Source organism: Culex quinquefasciatus, chromosome 2, assembly GCF_015732765.1.
Source record: "Culex quinquefasciatus strain JHB chromosome 2, VPISU_Cqui_1.0_pri_paternal, whole genome shotgun sequence".
NCBI lineage: Eukaryota > Metazoa > Arthropoda > Insecta > Diptera > Culicidae > Culex > Culex quinquefasciatus.
The window spans coordinates 113,839,112-113,852,427 of NC_051862.1; the positions used below are offsets into that span (position 1 = coordinate 113,839,112).

The 13,316-nt window shown below is 44.1% G+C and overlaps 2 protein-coding genes and 1 long non-coding RNA gene across 7 annotated transcripts in view; 1 reads left to right on the forward strand and 2 right to left on the reverse strand.

Annotated features, from left to right (window-relative positions):
• LOC6048111 (potassium voltage-gated channel subfamily H member 7) overlaps positions 1–8,496 on the forward strand; it is a 142,460-nt gene extending 133,964 nt beyond the window's left edge. For all 5 annotated transcript variants that reach the window (XM_038254652.1, XM_038254653.1, XM_038254651.1 and 2 more), the window contains 2 exons: positions 8,155–8,292; positions 8,353–8,496. In XM_038254652.1, the coding sequence (XP_038110580.1) occupies positions 8,155–8,292; positions 8,353–8,485 (271 nt within the window). In that variant the 3' untranslated portion in view covers positions 8,486–8,496. The remainder of the gene's footprint in view (positions 1–8,154; positions 8,293–8,352) is intronic.
• Positions 8,497–9,235: 739 nt separating this feature from the next.
• Positions 9,236–11,535, reverse strand: LOC119767091. Its single transcript, XR_005277320.1, has 2 exons — positions 9,809–11,535; positions 9,236–9,752 (listed from the first exon to the last, which is right to left on the reverse strand). It is a non-coding gene; the product is annotated as an uncharacterized LOC119767091 (long non-coding RNA).
• A 224-nt stretch (positions 11,536–11,759) lies between these two features.
• On the reverse strand, positions 11,760–12,456 carry LOC119767495. Its single transcript, XM_038256217.1, has 3 exons — positions 12,383–12,456; positions 12,166–12,314; positions 11,760–12,094 (listed from the first exon to the last, which is right to left on the reverse strand). The coding sequence occupies exons 1-3, from the start codon at positions 12,383–12,385 to the stop codon at positions 11,920–11,922; spliced, it is 327 nt and encodes a 108-aa protein (XP_038112145.1). The 5' UTR covers positions 12,386–12,456; the 3' UTR covers positions 11,760–11,919.
• Between the last annotated feature and the right edge of the window lie 860 nt (positions 12,457–13,316).

Sequence of the window (13,316 nt, forward strand, 5' to 3'; positions counted from 1 at the left end):
ATTTGTTGAACCCCCAGCCATGCATCCTCGACACGGGTCGCATCACATCTTGGATTCGGGGTTTGGTGAGGTTTTGGGCTAAAACACTTATAGCGGCGTTCGATCGCTTGACAGAGGTGTTTACGGACCCATGTGGTTTTTTCGAAGAAATTAAACAGTGCCCTTGTTCAATTCCGCCACGTCCTAGACATCCTCCCGCTGCTGGTCCGGGGGCGATGCAATGAATGTATGCAATCGCCGACAGCTATCCGCCTACTGCAACCCGCCCGGTAGCTGGCAGCTAAGCTCCGCAGGGACCCTCACCTGTCCCCACGGTTCACGGGTGTGTGTGTGTGTGTGTGTGTGTGTGTGTGTGTGTGTGTGTGTGTGTGTGTGTGTGTGTGTGTGTGTGTGTGTGACCAAAATTCTGATAAGCAGAGTGGCAGGTTGGTCGGATTTGTTCCGGAGAAAAACGCGTAGTTTAACAAAATTAAACTGGAGGACTTTATTGAACCGCGTGCTTTTCTAACGGATGACGCAACACATTTGCTGTTGTTGTTTTGCAGCTCTGACAGCTGCGCGTGAGGTCGACAGGGGGTTCGGCCGACTAGGTCGACTCGATGACGACTACAGGGTTGTTCATCTCAACAAATTCTACCTGAGTTTTCTCAGCACTGGCTGAACCGATTTTGACCAAACCAGTTGCATTCGACTTGGTTTAGGCACAGAGAACAAATGTATATCATTGAACAAACAGCATTGAAAAACGTGTGTAAAAATTCAAACCAAATTACGTTGAAAAGAGCTAGGGTGTGCACCATCCACCTAGATAGCGCCACTTACAAAATCATGATAGCCTACAGTAGCAGAAAGTTGGACCATCTAATCACTGCATAAAATATTCCGTACGAACGACATCAGATCAATGTCTGACTGCCCTTCATCAGAGGGTTGCAATTTTACGCGCCAAAGAAGGTAAACAAAACGAAATTGGACATAACATATGTAAAGGAACTATTTCAAGTTGTCGCTTGAAAAATCATTTTTGAATGAATTTTCTGTTATGTTTTCGTTAATATTAATGCATTTTTGCATTATTTTTAGTCAACTGGAATTATACTGAAGTGAATGTTATATTTAAACGAGGTTAACATTTTTTTTATCGAAATGATTGAGCCTTTTTCATTGTTCAGACAAGTGTTCTCAGCCGCGACGGTGGCGCCGCCAATCGTATCCTGCACACTCTAATTTCTTTGATGCAAGATTGTATGCAACGCATTTTTTTAGTTTACACGGTTTACACACATGTTAGAGCCAAGATGTACATCTGTTCTCTGTGGTTTAGGGTCCCATACATCGCTATTGAATTGTTTGAAGTTTCGATAACTAGTTCAAAAGTTATGTATAAAAATGTGTTTTCACATATATCCGGATCTCATTTATATGCATGTAAACGATGTCCGGATCCATCATCCAACCCATCGTTAGTTAGGTAATTGAAAGACCTTTCCAACGAGTCCAAAACCTTGAAGATCTGGCAACCCTGTCTCGAGTTAAGACCACTTAGGTGATATATTTGTACTTTTTTGACTTAAATGTATGTAAACAATGTCCGGATTCATCATCAGACTCATTGTTGATTAGGCAATTGAAAGACCTTTCAAACGAGTCCACAACATTGAATATCTGGCAACCCTGTCTCAAGTTATGACCACTTAATTGATATTTATGAATTTTTTTGAAACCGGATCTCATTTAAATGTATGTAAACAATGTCCGGATCCATCATCCGATCCATCGTTAGTTAGGTAATTGAAAGAACTTTCCAACGAGTCCAAAACATTGAAGATCTGGCAATTCTGTTTCGAATTATGACCACTTAAGTGATATATTTGTACTTTTCTGATGCCGGATCTCACTTAAATGTATGTAAACGATGTCCGGATCCATCATCCAACCCATCGTTGGTTAGGTAATTGAAAGATCTTTGCAATGAGTCCTCAACATTGAAGATCTGGCAACCTGTCTCGAGTTATGACCACTTCAGTGATATTAATGAAATTCGTTGGTTAGGTAATTAAAAGACCTTTTAAACGAGTCCACAATATTGAATATCTGGCAACCCTGTCTCGAGTTATGACCAGTTAAGTTATATATGTGTACTTATTTTTCTGGATCTAAAAAAATGCTGAAGTATGTTAGCAGTTCTCTACGGAATCGGTCTTTATTCTTTAATTTTAATTTTTGATTTTTTTAATCCGGCTGAAACTTTTTTGGTGCCATCGATATGCCCATAGAAGCCATTTTACATCATTAGTTCGTTCATATAATTTTCCATACAAATTTGGCATACAAAAATGATATGTGAAAATTCAAAAATCTGTATCTTTTGAAGGAATTTTTTGATCGATTTGGTGTCTTCGGCAAAGTTGTAGTTATGGATATGGACTACACTGAAGAAAATGATACACGGTAAAAATGTTTTGTCGAATTTTAATTTCACTTTTTGTCACTAAAACTTGATTTGCAAAAAAACACTTTTTTATTTTTTTTTTATTTTTTGGTATGTTTTAGAGCACATCAAATGCCAACATTTCAGAAATTTCCAGAATGCGCAAAAAATCATTGACCGAGTTATGATATTTTGAATCAATACAGATGTTTTCAAAAAATCGAAATATTGGTCGCAAAAATTTTTCAACTTCAGTTTTCTACCTGCCTGTGTGGATCAATCGGACCGCGCACTGGACTCACAATCCAGAGGTCGCCGGTTCGAATCCCGAGGCAGATGCAAAAATTCTAAGTGTTAATATAGGTATTCGGTGCCCTCTCCCCGTGCCATATCTTCACACTTAGGAGACCCGGGAGGCGGAGTCTTGTCGCAAAAAGAACGATACACGCCTGTGGATCCGTTGACGAAACCGCAAGGTTTAAGAGGGCCACATTATAAGGTGTTACGTCGATTCCGTTCCGGATTTGCTACAGAAAATGTTACATTTTATAACAGTTTTTGCAGCAAGCTCATAGCTCAATTTTGCCCGCGTGTAAACATGTCAGCGGGCCAACCTCCTGTGGCCGAATGGTTACGGGTTTCGCCTCATAAGCGGAAAGTCATGGGTTCTTCTCAGGGTGGCAGCCTTAGGTTTAAGTTCAGAGGCAGCAGCAACCGTATGAGTATAAAACGGTTGCTTCACGTGCTCTTCAAGCATGTGATCGATCTTGGGATATTCCTTTGCGCCTCTTCCCAAAATACTTTCCTCGTGTCTTCGCATGTAAATAATGCCCAGCCGATCGGTATTGCACTGCAGTCCAGTCGCATTGTCCAGATCAGAGCAAAGGGAACACCGCAAGAATAGCGCCGCAAAAAGACAATTGTCTTTATAAGACCCCGCGCGGCAAATAATAGCTGCTGGGAAGAGCTTGAAAAATGACACGAAAAAATTGTCACCGCGGTTCTAGCGTACAAGGCACAAGGAATGGAGTTTACAGCATCTGGATGGAACAGCACTTTTCCTCTCAATAGGAACTGTGTTATAGATCTGGAAATGCTTAATAACAGTAAAAATGGGTAACACGATACAATAGTCCTTGTAATCAGGATTCCGTGTCTTAATACTCAAACAGAAAAAAAAACATGTCAGCGATCTGCAGTTCTCACCAACACATAGAATGCTGGCGCGTCCCCGCGCAACACTCCAGAGAGAACAATATGTTCGCGCTCTGACCCTCACATTTCATCAAGCGTCCATGGTGCGGTGGTAGCGTGTCGGATCAGCAACCTAGAATTTGATGGTTCAATCCTTGTTCTGTCGATAATTGTCGGTAATGGGCAAAAATGTCATACCCCCATATCGCAAAAAATGCATAAGGACAGATTTCATGCATATTCTGCTATACTTTCATGCCGCCATGCATCACAATCATGCGACCGCCGGGTTGAGTGTAGGTAGAATCGATTTTGCAATCCAAAAGTACTTTAGTGAATTTTTGATAAAGTGCACCGTTTTCAAGTTATAGCCATTTTTAGGTAACTTATTTGAAAATAGTCGCAGTTTTTCATTTTTTTAAACTTCGATTTTCCTGTTTTTTAAACCTTGTATCAACATAGTTCAAAAATGCAAAATATAGAGAATTTTCTCAGCTTTTCGGCTCGCGGCACGAAGCCTTTGCGGGACCAGTCCACCTTCTCGTAAAACTTCCGCGTTTCATTAGCTCGGAATAGCTGCTCAATTTCCGCGCAATCTCGGTCTTCCTGCTGGCGCTTCTTAAGCTTGAAGACCGCGACCTGCCGATTCCGAGCCTGCCGGTATCGTTCCACGTTCCCTCTCGTCGCCTTGTGCAGCTTCTTATCGTAAGCTGCCTTCTTCTCGGCGGTAATCTGTTGGCACTCGTCGTCGTACCAATCATTCCGACTGACTCGGATCGCACTACCCAGTGTGGCTTCCGCTGAACTGCCGATGGCTGAGCGGATACGGCTCCAACCATCTTCGAGCGAGGCTGCGCCAAGTTCCTCCTCACCTGGCAGATTCGCTTCCAGCTGCTGCGCGTAACTGTGGACCACTTCCCCGTTCTGGAGACACGCGGTGTTGAACGGAAGGGCCCGCCGGCATCGGCGATGGTTGAACACCGTCGACAGCTTTGAGCGCATGTCAACTCCAACTATGTAGTGGTCCGAGTCAATGGCACGTGCGTTACGTCCGAGAAGAATCGGCCGTCGATCAGGACGTGGTCGATTTGCGTTTTCGTCCGTTGGTCAGGTGATGTCCAGGTGGCTTTGTGGATGTCCTTTCGAAGAAAATAGGTGCTCCTGAGCATCATTCCACGGGAGGCTGCAAAGTCGATGCAGCGTTGGCCGTTGTCGTTCGTGACCGCATGTAGACTTTCTGGGCATATTGTCGGTCGAAACATTTCCTCCCTTCCGAACCGAGCGTTCATGTCCCCAATGATAATCTTTACATCCTGCCGCGGACAGCCGTCGTACACCTCCTCCAGCGTCGCGTAGAATGCTTCCTTCTCATCATCGGTCTTTTCTTCGTGGGGGTGCACGTTGATAATGCTATAGTTAAAGAACCGGCCTCGTATTCTTAACTTGCACATCCGCTCGCTGATCGCCGTGAAGCTGAACACGCGATCCTGCATCTTGCCCCGCACGATAAAGCCGGTACCCAGCTTCTTGTCCTTGCCGCCGCTCAGAAAAAACGGGAATTGGTCTGCCGACCTGGCCAGTCGAGCACCTGCTCCTCCTCCAAGCACACCTCCTGCAGTGCCACAACATCGAAGTTGCGAGGTTGCAACTCATTCGCCAAAGCGAGTTCGAAACCCGGAAAGTTTAGGGACCTGCAGTTCCAAGAACCGAGTCGCCAATCGGTGATCTGCTTTTCAATGGGCTTCTGCCGTTTGTTCCGGATATCCAATCTTCTTGCCATTCGCGATCCTCGTTTTCGGTAGGCAGCCTTATCAGGGCTGCGCTACCTAATCTCGGGGTGGAGAACCACCTAAGGGCTACCGAGACCTAGCCCCGGTTTTCTCACGCTACCGTAACGGGGCTTTTATCTCGAAGCCTAACGGTCTTCATATCCGGAAGAGGACGTCCTGCGTTTGTGCGTGTATGCGCTTCACTTTACAGCACAGAATTTTTCACAACAGCACAATAAAATAATTTTTATTTTATTTTAGCAAAAAAAAGTTTTAAAACACTTTTCTCGTTTTCATTTTTTTTCAAAAACGCACTCTCAGCACACCGCGCACGGTTTCGTTTAGTGTGTGTATACGCAATGGACACAACAGCACTGCCACAGGCCTTGTTGCTACACCACACTTCTTGCTTTGTTCTGCCTGTTTATCCCGCGACGACGACGATGGATGGCAAAAATAATTTCTCTTTTGTTGCCCGGCCGTCGATTGCGGGTCAATTATAACGCACTGTGCCGGTCCGCGACGCACTCCGGCGCTAATTGATAACACTCACGGTCGCGGCGGAACGGTAATTCGGCGGTTCTAAGGGCACTTTCACGGAGCCGTACCAAGGTGCAAACTTCAGCGCGCGACGCACACACCAAATAATCAAGATAATCAAAAGATACAGATTTTTTAATTTTCTCATATCATTTTTGTATGAACAGTAGGGTGTAATATCAAAATCGATTTTCCAGCACATCATTATTTTAGTTCCTTTTGGGGTCCTCCCCAAAGTTTGGGAACGATTGGTTTAGTCTTCACTTTGCGCAAAGCGAGTTAATTTTCAATACAAATTTGTATGAGAAAAATCATTTTTTTGAATTTTGATATTTTAAAAATCCAAGTTTCACGCTATACTAAAACCGGATTCATATTCGGATGCTCTGGAATATGCTCTACAACTTTCTCGAAGAGAGTATGGTGCTAACTTGCTGCTGAAAGAAGATACAGCGTCCTCAAAACTCGTCTAAAACGTGATTTTCGATCAAAAAACACGTTTTAGACGAGTTTTGAACACGCTGTATCTTTTTAACGTTACCAAACTTTGGGGAGTTGTTAAGGACCCTATAAGGAACCAAAAAGTTGCTGTGCTAGCTATTACACCCTAATGGACAGCTGCCAAATTTAAATGGATAATTATATGATCGAACTAATTATGCATAATGGTTTATTTGGGCATACCGAAGGCACCAAAAAAGTTTCAACCGGATTAAAAAATACAAAAACAAAATCGAATGACCGAAATCTCAGAGAATTGCTCATGTGTCCAAACCACTCATACCATTGTTGGTAAAAAGTGAGGAAGGCATCAACCACATAGGTGGATTAAGTTAGTGTTTTTTAAAGGTCTAGTTTTTGCTTTTTGGGTGTTTTTGAAACCGCTTTGAGTCAGGGGTATTAAAAAACACCCAAAAAGCAAAAATTTAAGCTTTGGTTTATTGGACCTTTTCAAAAAAAAAACTCCTGGTTTTTAGATTCTCTACTCTCTTAACGTATTCGTGTGTGACTCGTGTGACTCTGGTCGACGGACGGAGTAGGCAAAGAATTTCACGAATTATTTGTGTCGCTGGGTAAAGCGATTGAGCAAGTCGCTGTCAGCCTGAGAGTATAGAGTTAAGCCTTGTCTACAATAGGGAACTGGCAGGATCGCAGATGCAAGCGCAAGTTTTAAACACATACAAATCAATCTGATCTTCTACAATGACAATGTTGCGGTGCTACGAATCTGTACTAAAATCACAGACCGCAGGTCGCATGTTCTAAATTTTGAAATAAATGAAAATTTTCGCAGGATTTCTGCGTTGACAGTTCCAAATGGGAAATCACACCAACCAACGCAGCTCATTGTAGATACTCGCAGGAAAGTCTGTGTATTTAGAACGAAAATTTTTCACATCTCGTCGCCGTCGTGCTAACTTGTCGTACGTGCATTTTGGGCCAAATTGAGTTAAGAACGCCATTTTGTGCAGCTCACAATGCCTCATCTTTTGACCTTCACAGATCCCCAAAATTCGATTTCAATCCTGAGATATTCAATGAAAACCAAAAAAGCTCCGAAAATTTTTGTCACTCTACATATAAAAGAAGTTTCAATCCTGTCGAGCTATCTTGTCACTCCCTGAAAATTGATGTAAGTGCGACAAAGGGCAAAGGGATTTCAGATCAGGATGCGTTTGACGCACGTACAAGTTAGACTACCGTAAACATTTTTAATTATAACTCGGGACTCCAGCAACCAACTTCAACCAAGCTTCGGGGCAAAGCACAGAATGGTCAGCCAATCAAAACGTGTTTGTTATTGTTTACATTGCGTGCTTTCGTTTTTGTTTATTCAAGGTTAAACATTAAAACGCGTTTTTCTCGGAACGTCCAAATGGCGGGTGCGACATGATAGCACGACGACGCAGCGTAGGATCGCAGCAGTTTCCCGATGTAGATCAGGCTTTATCTACGTGCGCATGTATTGCGTGTACGTATACGAAAAAGATTGAGCTTAAATTTTGTGCCGGCCAGCAAAACAAATGGTGTGCTAGTGGTAGTGCTAGCGTGAGCTCGGGCTTAGATAACTCTATTGTTCGCTCGCGAATAGTTGCGAGCTCTATTCGGCAAAGATTCGTTCGGCGATGAGTGAATGATTTCTGACCTTTGAACCGAAAATCAGGACCCTTCAATGTAGATCAACGTGACTGTTGTTTTTTCATCACTGTTTGTTTTTAGATTAAACAAAATTGGCAAAAATCCCAACATTATGAGTCATAAGGAAGAATCTGAGTCAGCTAATGCAGAAACTAATCAAATCAGCGCAGTCGTAAACGCATTGGCCGTTGAAGCTGAAAATAATCTTAACAATTTAAGGTGGTTACTAATCCTACAATGATAAGTTAAACATATTTATTTATTTTTTTAAATTTTCAGTGACGAAAGCGGAAGCTTGAAAAAGGTACACTCTGAACTAAGTTTGACAGAATTGAATCAAAGCTTACGAATGAGTTTGCCGAGGCCAAAAAGTGGTGAATTTAGAGCTCTTTTCGAAGGAGGTAGTCCATAGAATAATGCTTTTCTCTAGAATCAACACGTGCTCTTTTTTAAAATACAAGTGAGGTATTGTTAAAGAGTTTGGTTTTGCGATTGACTTTAGTGTAGTCTATAATTTCATGTGTTTGCCGTAAGCTTATAGCCTTCCAGTATTCCAAAAAGTCAATCAATTAATAGTACAATACTAGCTATCAGCAATGTATCAACAGAGTAAAATGTCAGCATACATTGCACAGATGATGATTGCTAAATAAATTTTATATAAAAAAATAAATAAAAAAAAGAGTTTTACTCGTATCGTAAACCACCCCATTGATAGGATTTCAATTTGTGTTTGAAATATTTTCCAACTGGTAAGGTTTGCCTCAAGATTGTTGTTCGGCACGATGCCGAACGAGATGCCGAATGTTTTGGCCGGATTAGCGCAACTGCCGCCCAGTGTGCGTGAGTCCAGCCCTGCGTCGCTGTCAGCGACGGCGCCAACGTGACAGCACAAAACGACGCAACGGCCCTGACTGAAAAGTCCGTTGGACGTCCGTCGTTTGTCGTCCGTGCAATCGTACGACATCGCACGACAATGTCGTGCGACTTTCACACGAATTTCAGACGTGTTTGCACCAAAATGTCGTATTTGTCGTGCGATCGATAATCTAAATCGTACGACATTCGACAGACGTCGCACGGTTTTGTTATTTAGAATGTCTTACCTTTGTCGTGCGCTGTCATTTCGGATTTCTAGGTTATGTTTTCAATAAAATAATTGTTTTGAGACATTCTTCAATCATGTTTATTTATTTCGATTATTTTACAATGGATTGGCACTTTTTAATGACACAAATTAACTCTCCTTTGCACTCGCGATTTGTCTGACGCTCCCAGTTCAATTTGGTCGGTTGCCATTGAGTTGGCCGGCGGATTGAAACTCCGTCGGTTCAGGCGTCTCTTTGGCCAATTCATTGTAGACGCCGGGATTGTACAGCGCTCGGCGACGGTTGGTTTGCCTCCTGCTTTAAGCTCCAGCTCGGGCATGACGGGTTTCTCTTACGTCAGCGAGTAGATTCGGGTTCTGGCCATTGCAGGGGGCATTTTCCGGCTGCTGCGAATTCTCACTGTTGTGCTTGCAGAGTTCCCTCGGCCTTGGTTCTAATCGTGTCCTGCCACTTAATGAGGTTGTTTTTATCCAACGGCCAGCGTCTACGGCAAGTTCTGGTTGAAGTTTGAACAACCGGGACAATCGCCGGTGATTACTACTGGAGACCGGCAGTTGCAAGTCTTTGAATCTGTTTGAAGAAAAAATTATTTAAAAAATAAAATTGACCAAACAAGCCATTCTTACCAGAATCTTCATAAAAAGCTCCGGATTGACGTATCACGGTTCGAGATAGGAAAGTTGGACGGATTCGGTGGTGCAATCCAGAGAATCGACACTGTTGACCTGCTGGGACGGTCAACTCGGCATGCATTGTTATCACATTTGGTCCATGTTGCCACAACCTCTCCTCCTCCTCCACCTCCTCCCATGCGATTCTTGATAAACGTCGGCAGCAGCATCTCGGAGCTTATGCTTATTCCATTACCACCTCCACCATGGTTCGGGATCTGGGACCGGTCAGTTTGATTCCGTTCACGATCAGTATCTCTACTCCGGCCACTTTAAGTGGCGGTTCCTCCACAACTTAAATTTGCTGCGGCCTGATCAACACCTCCGGCTGCTGCAAGCAGCCGGACCCTAAGATGACAGTTTTCGTGAGTTGTGCGCTCACTTCAACTGTTCTAGTCTAATATTTGAACGTGGTGTATCTCTAACAAGTGTTTTAAGAAAATGATTCCAGACTGCATATTTTGTCGTTTTAAACCGAAACAAGGCAAAAACTATATTTATTTAAACTATTCACCATTTTCAAAAGTTTGGCTAGATGATATCGAAGGCCGCCATCTTAGGTCCACTGGGCCCACAAAAAGAGGTACGCTCAGTTTGTATGGGAACTGTCAACATGCTCCCGGGCTGGCTGCAAGTCTGCCACGCTTGGCGACGGTGTTACCACAGACAAACAGACGTGACTCTCTATACACATAATTTTTGAAATTCATCGTCCTTCATCAAACCACCAAATTACGGCGACGCTAGCGCTGCCTGGTGAGCTTATGCCGAAGTGCACCCCAAACATACCAATACAATGCCATTACTGTCATGTGTCATGTCAGTGTATGCGTGAGACAATCAAGGCTTAACGATTGTAAACATCAACAGCTGATATAAATAATGTTGTTGTTGCTTATCGTCAGTACTCGATGAAATAAAAATTAAAATTAACACCGACGGCCGAAGATGACGGCCAAACCATGCGGCAGCATCAGCAACGACGCACCACAACCGCAACGACAGATACCAAACCACTGGCCCTCCCCGTTGCTCCCAAAAACTGTCCAACATTCCTTCTCTCCCGAAACCTCGAACACCTGATCAACAAGATACAAGGTACAAGTCACGAAAACACCAGTAGTGGCCGCCGAAATAGAAAAAAAAAATCAATTCAAATCTACCGGAATTGATCCCAACGATGGGCGTTTCGAAACATCCGCGGGAAACGTGTTCACGGCGCAGTTAAGTTGCGTTAAACAGCAAAAAGTGGCGAATGAGATGAAAAGAGTCGCGAAGATTCCAAAAAACGCTGCCGCAAACTCTTACATCGAAACAGAAAAACTGTGGATGAAGATTGAGTGGCGCTCACGATCGACGCAACATCGCCAAAAGGACGATCAGCAGCAGCAATCTGAGCAGCAATCCATGACGGATAAGCAGGTTGCTACAAGGTTGCTCCGAAGGAGATGACTTCACCACAGAATCTGGATTCCTCCGCAGTAGCGGACGCCTCATCAGCAGCCTCGGCAGCGGCAGTCCTACCGGGTTAATAGTGGGGCAAAGGGTATGTCCTCGCTAGTCAGCCGCTCATATGACCCTGGTCGAAACTGCCCCAATCTTGTCCTGCAAAGCCTGGATTGTGGATCACAGTTACACGGAGAAAAAAAAGTTCCCAAAATCATGAACAAGCGTTCATGAAAATGGGAACCACGAACAAAGTGTTCAAATTTCATGGTACGTTTTTCAAAATCGTACCATGAGATTTGAACACTTTGTTCAAGGTTCCCATTTTTAAGAACGCTTGTTCACGATTTTGGGAACTCTTTTTTCTGCGTGTAGAATTCCTGAATTCTATCATATTTTGATTTGTTTTCATTTGCTGCCACGTGCTCACGCTCAACTTTACAACAACAAAAACACATTACACACACCGAGGAAAGACGGGCGAGCTGTCACGACAGAAGCGTCATCAGCGCCGGGTGAGTGGATGCCGAAGCCAAATTGCATTTGAAATAACCGTTTTGGCTCGGTTATTGATGGACGATGGTTCCGAACTCGAGTGTCCTGTCTGTTTGTCTGTGGTGTTACTCCGGCTCGATGCGATGCGGGATATGTGGCAGGCGGTCGATTTCTCCGAGGATGTTGGTATCGATTCGTCGAGGACAATGGGGGATGTTGTTGTTGGAGCTGGGGGCTGCTGGGCGGTGGAGGATTGTGCTGGTTCGGGAGCTGCGGCTAAGGCAACAAATCCTGCTGCATCTGCAGAATCGAATTAAGTGGATTAGTGACACTGTTTGTTAGAAGGACGAGCGGATGATGAAAGTAGATACATTGACAAGACCGCTGTTGTCCCCAGCATTGGTTTTGACCTTGGGCTAGGATTGGTGCTGGCTGAATGTAGTACTGCTGTAGCCCGATGCCATTGTCCCGGCTTCAAACCATAGTTCCACTGGTAGGCCGGAATCCGGCTGTACGGCATCTGAATCAACAGAATAATTATTGGAGCCCAATGCCTTTTAAAAATAAATAGAAAAAAAAATTACTTACCATTAGGTTTTGATTTTTTCAATAATTGAACTTTTGTTCGATCCGATCAGAACATGTTTCTGCTTGATGTTAACTGTCAAAGTATTTCCGTCGACACGGTCAATTCGGCAATCTGTCAAAAATTCGATGCGAAAGTGTTTGTTGTACGTTTGTCTTCCTTTCGATCAAACGATATCGAAACGGTAAAATCAAAATCGCGCGACAACTCGTACGACGTGCGACATTTTTCAAACAGGGGGACGAAAACGCGCGCAAACGAACGAGAGAGAGACAGAGTGGAAGATTTTCACTCCGTTGCGAGACGCGAACGAGACACGTGGCGCGGTGTAAATAATAATCAGAAATTCGAAAGTTTTGAGTAGTAAAAAGTGAGAAATCAGTCCCCAGCGTTGTTTATCAGCGAACCGAAAAATACAGTCCACCCGCAGAATCCAGTTGGGGGATTTGGCCCCAACGTTTGGTCACTTCAACCCGGATAGACATTGGCCTATCGAACAGTAAACAGCGAGCAGTAATCCGGAAGACGTCGATTCCCGGATTCGTGTTTCACGCGGCCCGGAACAGCGTTGGAAAAAATACCGTGTCTGTGTGGTGATCCAGCAGATCGACGGACCGGAACGTGCGTGTGGTGGAACCTGCAGCGCGTAGTGCACCGGGAGCGGTCGCATTGGCCGCCGGAGGCACAGCAGTGAGCCGGAATTGGTCGTTGGCCACCGGCAGATGAAAATGGACGTTGTGAACGTTGCGAGGAAGGTGGTCCCATTGGCCATCTGAGCAAAAGAGTGACAGTGTGTGTGTTGGTGGAAGAAGGACGTTCGCGCCATCTTGACACAAGAAAAAACAGAAGTGAGCGTCGACAAGAGATTAGCGTGCGTCGCCATCTTGTTGGACGAAAAAGACGTGTTTGTATATGAGTGTGTAGGTGAGAGCCAGC